The sequence below is a fragment of the Anabas testudineus genome, chromosome 1 (assembly GCF_900324465.2).
Source record: "Anabas testudineus chromosome 1, fAnaTes1.2, whole genome shotgun sequence".
Taxonomy (NCBI): Eukaryota; Metazoa; Chordata; class Actinopteri; order Anabantiformes; family Anabantidae; genus Anabas; species Anabas testudineus.
Genome location: NC_046610.1, coordinates 4,294,447 through 4,304,450, shown reverse-complemented (window position 1 = coordinate 4,304,450; position 10,004 = coordinate 4,294,447). Strand labels below are relative to the sequence as shown.

The 10,004-nt window shown below is 37.3% G+C and overlaps 1 protein-coding gene across 1 annotated transcript; it reads left to right on the top strand.

The window, feature by feature from the left end:
- The first annotated feature begins 7,701 nt into the window (after positions 1-7,701).
- Positions 7,702-9,598, top strand: LOC113161801 (trypsin-like). The gene is made up of 5 exons (XM_026359604.1): positions 7,702-7,747; positions 8,212-8,392; positions 8,618-8,769; positions 9,160-9,329; positions 9,446-9,598. The coding sequence occupies exons 1-5, from the start codon at positions 7,702-7,704 to the stop codon at positions 9,596-9,598; spliced, it is 702 nt and encodes a 233-aa protein (XP_026215389.1).
- The last annotated feature ends 406 nt before the right edge of the window (positions 9,599-10,004 follow it).

The window sequence follows — 10,004 nt, the reverse complement described above, 5'->3', positions numbered from 1 at the left end:
TAGAGAGGGTTAGAGAGAGTGAGAGTAGTGTTATTTCTGTAGAAGACAGTCTGGGTGCCGCGGGCGGAGATATCCAGTCCCCGACTCCGGCATTAGAGCCCTCACAGCGGGGCGAGTGGGTGACGACTCGGCGGCATACTCGCGCAGCCAAAGTTAAGGCTAAGGCTAAAGCTAGCCCACCGGAGCACACCACCCCCGCCCTTCAAGTGTCTAACATGTTTGCCCCCCCTCAGTGATTCACCCGCTGAGAAACCTGGAAGAACTCTGGTTATAGGAGACTCGATAATGAGACACGTGAAATTAGCCAGACCTTTAGGGGCTCCAGCGGCTGTGGTCAGGTGTATCCCGGGGGCCAGGGTACCGGACATTGAAGGCAATCTCAGGGCCTTAGGACAGCATAGCTTTTCAAAGATAGTGGTACATGCTGGAGCTAACGATATACGCCTTCGTCAGTCTGAGGTTACCAAGAATAACTTTAAAGAGGTGTTTAAATTAGCGAAGGCGATGTCCGAAGTGGTAATCTGCTCTGGCCCCCTCCCAATGAGACGAGGTGACATAACCTACAGCAGGTTATGGTCGCTGAACCGCTGGATGTCCAGGTGGTGCTCCGAGAACAAAGTGGGCTTCATAGATAATTGGAGTACCTTTGAGGGCAAACCTGGCCTGTTAGGGCGGGACGGTGTCCATCCCACTCGGGAAGGTGCTGCTCTCATTTCTTGCAGTATAGCTCATAGTCTAAGATCAGGCCTAGTTAGTCGCTGACTACCCAGAGTCCAGACCAGGGAGCAGACAAACAGGCTAAACCAAGTGTCTGCTAGCTGCACAGAGTCGTCACTCAGGGTTCAACATATTGAGACTGTGTCTGTTCCTCGAACTAAACAAAAAGTCAGAAAAACCCAGAAAGTCTGTTTTAATAATTTAATTAACATACAGACCTCAAATTCAGAGCACACTGATTGTGCAGCCAGCACCTCTGATCTGAAGTTAGGACTGTTAAATATTAGATCTCTTACATCTAAAGCTCTTACTGTTAATGAAACTATCACAGATCAGGAGTTTGATATGCTCTGTTTAACAGAAACCTGGATTACACAGGACGAGTATGTAGCTTTAAATGAAGCAACTCCTCCTGGATACAGCTACATTCACCAGCCTCGTCTGACTGGTAGAGGAGGAGGTGTCGCAGTTATTTACAATGATAATCTGACTATCGTACAAAAACATGTACACAAATTTAAAGCTTTTGAATGTCTTTATAGTAACATAACAAGTATAGATACAAATATAAAGTCTGCTCAGCCGATCCCGCTAATTATCATTTACAGACCCCCAGGGCCCTACTCTGAATTTCTTTGTGAATTTGCAGATTTCCTCTCTAACCTAGTTGTTTCTGTAGACAAAGTGTTAATTGCTGGAGATTTTAATATTCACTTTGAGAATCCAGAAGACCCTCTGAGAATAGCATTTATGTACATATTGGACTCGCTAGGGGTAGATCAGTGTGTAGTAGGACCCACTCATAAAGCGGGTCACACCTTAGATTTAATAATATCATTCGGTTTAAGTATAAGAAATTTACTTACGCTCCCACTGTCTGAAGTTATCTCAGACCACTATCTTGTTTCAACTACAGTGTGTCATATTAATAATGTATACTCTGCATGCATCTAATCGCATTAAATGTACATTTACATCAACTACCGCACAGAGTTTTATCAGTAATCTTCCAGAGTTATCAACTTTGATTGGATCACCGTCTGACACCACAGAACTAGACCAGGCGACTGAATATCTCGAGTCGTCATTACGTTATACCTTAGATAAAGTAGCTCCAGTTAAAAGAAAAGTCATTAGCGATAAGAAACTTGCTCCCTGGTATAACGATGACACGCGCGCCTTAAAACAGACTGCTCGAAAGTTAGAACATAAATGACGCCAAACTAAATTGTTAGTATTTCAGATAGCTTGGAAGGAGAGCATCCTGAACTATAAAAAAGCTCTTAGTGCAGCTAGATCAACATATCTCTCCACTCTCATAGAAAACAACAAAAATAACCCTAGATTTTTATTTAATACAGTAGCCACATTAACTAGAAAGAAGACCACTGCAGATATCTCCACAAAAACGTTGTGCAGTAGTGAGGACTTCATGAACTTTTTCAATAACAAAATTGTAAATATAAGGCATAAAATTCAAGCTTTAAAACCAGACAATTTAGTTGACGCAGATGACGAGCTAACCATAGCAGATCAGTACCTAGATTACTTTACTCCTCTTGAAGAGAATGAACTAATTTCACTCATCTCTTCTGCAAAATCTTCAACCTGTACATTAGACCCTATACCGACACACTTTCTAAAACAGATAGTGCCAGAAATAATAGAACCCCTGCTGACAATCATAAATTCCTCACTCAGCTGTGGGTATGTCCCAAAGTGTTTTAAATTAGCAGTTATTAAACCGCTAATCAAGAAACCTGATCTCGATCCTTGTCAGCTGTCCAATTACAGGCCGATGTCAAACCTCCCCTTTATCTCTAAGATTCTCGAAAAGATAGTAGCTGGGCAGCTATCCTCCTATCTTCATAGAAATAACATACACGAACTCTATCAGTCAGGATTTAGGCCTCATCATAGCACAGAGACGGCACTTGTTAAAGTAGTAAATGACCTCCTATTGGCCTCTGATCAGGGTAGTGTCTCTATGCTTGTGCTACTCGACTCGACTTTCATCGTTATGCTGACGACACACAGTTATATGTTTCATCAAAACCAGATGCCCAAAGCCCCAAAGTTATGGAATAGCCTTCCAAATAGCGTTCGGGACTCAGACACAGTCTCAGTGTTTAAGTCTAGGCTGAAAACCTATTTATTTAGTCAAGCATTTTGTAAATAGATTTGGGAAGGACTCATGGACGTAAAGCATTATGGTGAACTGGTGTGTTTAGATGCTGTCTTCCCAACTCTCACTGATCACTCAGGTTTGTTGATGGTGAAGTGATTGGTTGCTCTACATCCCAGTGAGCCCTCATCTCTGTGTTTCCTTCTGAACCCACCCTTTTAGTTAGGCTGTCATAATTAGTCCTGCCGGAGTCCCTGCTGCACTATACTAAATATACATTCACCTCAAACTTATCTGACTGTGAATACAACTAACTGCAATCTCTCCTCTTCTCTCCTTTCCCTCTCCCTCTCTCTTTTCCCTCTTCCTGTCTCTCTGTCAAGCTACACGTCATCCCACCCTTTGCCCTCTGGACCTGTCTGACTCGTCCTGATGCCCAACTTCTGGCTGGAGATCTCGTCGCCTGGATCTACCGTCTGCCCTATGGGATGCGTTTGGAGACTGGATTGGTCACAAGCTACTATGATGTCGGTCTTGGCCTCAGCGGACGTCGGAAGCTGTTTCTTGGAGGTCTCGACTCAACGCTCGATAGTCCAGGAATGGAACAAGTCTGCCTGCAATAACTAACTGGACTCCATATTAACTTAAAAGACATTAACTGTTATACTGGACTGCTGCCTACACAGCATGTAATCACCCATATGAGGATGGGTTCCCTGTTGAGTCTGGTTCCTCTCAAGGTTTCTTCCTGTTGCCTTCTCAGGGAGTTTTTCCTTGCCACTGTCGCCCTCGGCTTGCTCATCAGGGACAATCTGATTATTATGACTCATACACATACACTGTTCATGTACTGTTCTTTGGTTGTGTAAAGCTGCTTTGTGACAATGTCAATTGTAAAAAGCGCTCTACAAATAAAATTGAATTGAATTGAATTGAATTGATCAGTCCCAAGGCGATTCTGACTATAGGCAACTGCTGGCAGGATGGATGTTGAGAAGGTTTTAACTATTTATGTCTCAATATTCATCTTTAATTTCTACTGTCCTTAATCCAAAGTTAGCACCATTAACATATTTATACGAATCACAGACCCACCAATCGTCTATAAGGACAAGCTGACCTGTGTGTTGAAAATGTGTATTAAAGAATCAATGCATGAAGACGATCCAGCTGTTAAAGGAACAATATTAAATATATTTATTTTAATATATAATTAAATAGGTTATCAGACACTAAAGAAACATACTGAGTTGAACAATTAGCTTGTCAGACAATGGTGCTACAGTCTGTGAATTCTCTTTCAAAAGGTTTGTTCTAGGTTGAAACGTCTGTTTCTGTTTGAGCCCACTGTGAGACGTGAAGCCGTTTAGAGCCTAAATAGTTTTAAAGGTGAACATCAAGACAGCTAATTTTCTTCTGAACAGGTTAGCACCAAGCTCCAGCTAAAGTTAGCTACCTTATTTATTACAACTCCCAGTAGGGACGCCTCAGTTTCTGTCATTCACACTCTGGTCCGTCTGCAGACAGTTTATAAGAGCAGCATTTATTTAAGACACACTGCTGATGAATTGATACCTACTAGTGCTAGTTAGCACTGCATTGCTAAATGTCTGAGATGTGGCAGTTGCTCAGGTAGAGCAGTCATCTACAAACACCAGGGTGAGTGGTTTGATTCTCAGTTCCTCCAGAATCCATTTAAAGAACAACAGAAAAATTAAAGAGATGAGGTCAGGATCCAGTATGTAGAGGCAACTAATCAAAAACTAGGAAAATTAGCCATTAAATGCTAATAAGCAATGTGTGGTGTGGCAGGGTACAGGTTAACTGGAATATTTTTAATAGGTATGTGTGAGTTTGTGTAGAATAGTGTGGAGAAATGAAAGAGGAGGTGAAGAGGAATAAAACAAAATAAATGAAAATGGAGACAGTTGACTGTTTAATGAACGGTTAGCCTTTTTTTAATACATAAACTGTTTTTTATTTTCTGTTTCTCTTCTTTTCGCCACAGAAACCCATGAACATGGTGAACATGGATAAATTGCTGAGATTACTGATGTAAGAACAGCCATCATGAGGGACCCAGCCTGCCAGCCACATCAAAATACTGTATGTAAATTGAGATGCTTCTGGCCTAATCCTCCTCATAGTGAGTAATATCCTTTGACAATGCAAAAATAAAATCTGAATTTTTTGCTGAATCTAACATAAAGATAAAAAACACATTATAAACAACATATTTTTTTCTCTGTCAGGATGACTGGTGGAGGAGTGGTCCTTCTATTGATTCAAACTGTGTTCAGTCACTTGAGCTCATAAACACCTGTAGATACAAAGAACTTAAAGCTTGATGTAATTTAGAAAACACTTTGAAAACATACCCATGACAATATTATCAGACAAAAGCAAGTGTAAATCAATGTCTTTTAAGATGTTCTTATTATAATAAATACATGAATCCTAAAATCTAATGGCAGAATTGTAAAAGTCTTAAATCAATCACTATAATTCTAGGGGGAAACAAAAAAAGGAAACAACTAAATATGGGGAGGAAAATATAAAACTCAATTATTAGAACACACAAATTTTATCAGTTTGGGAAAGACTCAGTTGTTGAGATCTCAAACTAGGTGTCATGTTGTGAACAAGACTACACATTTGCACATATTCTCTAATTATTTTATTGAGTTGAAATTTTGGTGTTACCATGAGAATCATTAGTAGAAGTATTAGTATTAAAAAAAAATATTAGTAGTAATAATCTTGTAATAGTAAGGTGCGTGACTTTGTTAGTTATTAAATTGTACTCCTTAAAAAAAGAATTGTAACTGTGATAATCTGTGTTTTTTAATATCCCACAATAAACAAAAGGTTAGAGACATTATGGACATATTGTAAAAATAAAAATACATAATTGAACAGTAAGGAATAACTATTTAGTGGTCAACTCCTACATGCTGTGACAGAAGAGAACTATCTGATGACTCTGTGAATTAGTCCTGGAATATTACAGCCATTTTTGAAATTTTTATGCCAAAAACCTGCTAAAGCTATCTTTATCAGTCTAGTGCAAACATGTGCAAATCAAACCGAAAATAAAAAAGTTAATTTACAGAATTTACGGTTAAGGTTTAGTAAGTTTCCTTCACTCATCAAGTTTCATTTTATTTCTTGTTTTATCACATCATGTCGGCTTTCATTGATTATAGTTCTTTCTAGTAGTCCTGTTTCTCTTCTCTTTTCTCTCATCCTCTCAGTGCTCAATAATGCTTCTCTCATTGTCTTGTCTCTGCTCAGCAATCATGTACTTTCATTCAGTGGTGTTTCTAATATGTCTGCAGGACTGAGGATCAGGAGGGTGACTGATGTTTTATGCCTCCTTGTGCAAATATATTTACAAAGACTTCGAAACATGGAGACAGCATCTGAGATAACCTACTGTATATGGAAAATTATAACTTAATAGTTTTATATTTCTGTTTTACATAGAATATAGATTTAATCTATTTGATGAGCTTGACATAAATAATAGGCCAGTTTCTAATGGCATGTTTAGCACTCAGCTTGTCTCATTCTGGTTTAAAGTGTTTCCACTTGAAATCCCACGGATCCCAACCTGAAATATTGCTTATATATTTTCACATTTTATCTATTTAACCAGTAACATTTTTAGAATACAGTATGCTAATGATAATTTAGACTAAATCAAAATGAGCTTGAGAGAGAAGTATTTTTTGAAATATCTCAACTATTTAATTTTTTAATCAGTGTGTACTGCATACTTTAGGAAAATTCATTAAATTCAATTTCAGTACTCAGAGTACATTGCATACAGTTTAGGTGGACAATAGAGTAGAGGAGAAAAAGAACGGGAAGGTTTTATGGCATGATAGAGAAAGGGTAAATTTAGCGAATGATAATGACCATGCTTTTTTTATAAGCAAATGACATGAAGAAATATTTTACTATGACTGATATCATTGACATTCAAAGATAGCATCATGTTCAAACGTCTTTGGGCCATTCATTTAGAACAGCACACTATTATTAAAATTCACATATTAGTGAAATTCTCTTTGTACACGGTAGAAAAAGTAACAGTTACTGAAATCTTTAAAGTACAAATAAACATATTCGTGTAAAGTTGAAGCATTATGTCAACTTTTCTGTGACACTGCATTGGTCTGTAAGCTTCATGCAAGTTTTATTAAAGTACACGCCATTTTTTTATGTAGTGATTTGTACTGTCTAGAGACTATACTAGAAATTTTAATTTTGAAGTGTGTCACTCTTTTTTACAATTATTCCTACATATATTAGTGTGTATAGTGCCCTTCCATCCATTCATCCATCTTCAAACTCTTATGCAAAGTTCTCTGAAAACCTCCAACAGCAGGTGCTCAGAGTACATCCTGATAAGATAAACCAACTCATCTGGTTAAGCATAATACTGTCTAATATGTCAGATCATTTGCCTGTCTCTCTAAGGAGATAGAGCAGGTTGTTCAGGGTTAGCAGTCCCACCCTGCTCCTGTGGTGAGGTGTAGCCCAAATCAATAGATTATTTAGCTCCCAACATGCTTTGTTTTAAACAGAGACACCAAAGGTATTGTATATTAATAAGATGATTACAAAGAACACAACTATTCTGTTTGTACTGCACTGCTATTCTCATACAGACACTAACTGGAAACGACAGGTGTCTAAACTTTGCATAATTGTGCAGCACTCTATAACCAATGGGAATTCACTGATAAATCTTCTCAAGGTGATTGGAGGTTTCACGGCTAACATAAGAGTGTGAAGAGAATTTAATTAGTGCTGCTAAGCACACCAGGACAGCAGTCGTTGGAAGTTGAATGATGGCAGTGTCTCATCTGGTACTGGTACTTCTTTTGCTGTGGGCTGGTGAGTTTGAAATTATTGTGCACGTTTCATTTCTGGACTCTTCCATACATTTTATATTTTAATATATTTATCTCAATAATTGATTTAAAACACAATCACATTGTGGTTATTCTACATTTTATATTTTAGCCATAATATGTTTTTAAATGTGACCATGTTATCGTTCTCTGATCCATCACATCACTCTTGCTAGTTTGTCAGGATTTTAATAACATTTTTAAATTTTATGTTAGAGTTGCACTAGTGTCTTTTTAAGTAAATCCTGGTTGGCTAACCTTGTTTGGTTGTTATTTTTTGTGGCTAATTTAAAAAAAAATCTTGTTCTAAACAATGACAGTCACTTGTAGTTAGCCGAGCTGTTCTTCCAATGGGCTGTCACCTCTTTCTGTTTGCTGACTACGTTGTTCTTGAGTTGATTAGCAACAGCTAACTTATGACTCACAATAGATAACTTTCTCTTTCAGATGTCACAGTCAGCATGGACTTACAGAAAAGAATCATTGGAGGTAGAGACTGTGGCCCAAACGACCGCCTGTACCATGTGAAATTGAACTTTACCAATGGAACACATGAGGCCCTCTGTGGAGGCTCTCTGATCAGTAACCAGTGGATTCTAACAGCAGCTCACTGCTGGATAGATGGATGGTAAAGTTAATACCTGTAATGCATCAACATTCATTGTATACAATTATTTATAAAAATCTCAAACCTGTAAATACCCCCAAATAATTTTTGTTGTGCTTTAACTGTGTTGAATCAGTCAAACTCAATAAAAATGTTATTTGATAGACATATATAAAAATGCTAGGAATAATTGTAATGTCCAGTACAATTATAAACTGTAAACTCTATGTGTATATTTACCTACAGGTCTATACATCTACCACAATCACATCAATCAACAATAACAGAACATAAGATCTACAAAAACAGAAGCAGCATTGGACAGGAGGACCATGACATAATGCTACTGAAACTTTCTCAGACAGTAACAAATATCACACCTGTCAATCTTCCAAACTGTAGAAATCGTCCAACTAAGTGAGTAGTAAAAGAAATATGTACGGATGTATGTTTTTCTGTTAAGTTAAATGCTTTTGTCATTCAGCATGCAAGCAACATAAATATATTTTATGTTTTGAGCATTTTTGTTTTATTAAGGGAAAATTAAAAGCATTTTTTCACACTAGGTATTTATACCTAAAATCGTCAGGAGATCTGTTGTGTGGTTTAAAGCTATTTGTTTTTACATTTTAATCACACATGGTCCCACTACTCCAAATGCTAATAATATTAAACGTGAGTTGATAACATTACTGAACTAATTTAAAAGGTTAAATATTTGTTTGTCTGTCTAATGTTGTTTTGATGTGATTCATTTTGTGTCTTTGACTCTTTTGTTTTTTCTTTAGATGGCCCAGCTTCACAAACTCTTCAATGTGCAGAAATGGATGTTGTTGACTGTTCAACTTATAAAAACAGTCTGAAGAACAGTAATAATCCAGACACAATAGAGCTCTACAAGAATATGAAGTATCAACATTGGTTCTGTGGTGCTGCTACTGGAGTGGATACATGCCCTGTGAGTTTTCATGATTTCTAAGTTTGAAAAAAGTTCTAAAAACACGCCAATATTTAACGGAAATAAATGTGACACAACTTCATCACAAACATTCTAATTTCTACTTTTTCTCACAGGGCGACTCTGGTGGAGGAGTGGTAGCCAACAACATGATCTATGGTGTCATTTCTTTTGGGAATCAAAGAGTATGTCGTAGACCAGCTGCATTTATGGACCTCTGCCATCCAGATTATGAAAAATGGATCACAGACAATATCAGCAGTGAATAGAAGGGATGTGGTCTTTTTGGTTGTGGTTAAGAGTAATGAAACTCTTCCAGAATAAACATTATATAAAATACAGAACAAGAATTCTTCATTTGATGTTGTTTTAATAAAAATGTGAGAGTTTACCCAGATGAAGATTAAGATTAAGTTGTGCTTTTTTGATGCACTCACCACATTTTGTTGACATTGAATGTGTAATTTTGGCACAATTTTAATTATGCAAATTGTTGTTTTAGTGATACTGAAGTTCAGCTTAAAGCTGATTACACTATATTTTAGTACACTTGTCTTAAAATGAAACAACTTTTACCACTACTAGTGTAATAACGTATTATTTTAAAGTTACTTTAAAATAGATCCACATTGAAAATATATTATATTCATCTCTGAAATTTAGCTGAGAAGAATA

Coding starts and splice junctions, on each gene's coding strand:
- LOC113161801 (XM_026359604.1), top strand. CDS start 7,702: ATGGCAGTGTCTCATCTGGTACTGGTACTTCTTTTGCTGTGGGCTG. Junction 7,748..8,211: donor ACTTCTTTTGCTGTGGGCTG/GTGAGTTTGAAA, acceptor TTTCTCTTTCAG/ATGTCACAGTCAGCATGGAC. Junction 9,330..9,445: donor CTGGAGTGGATACATGCCCT/GTGAGTTTTCAT, acceptor TTTTTCTCACAG/GGCGACTCTGGTGGAGGAGT.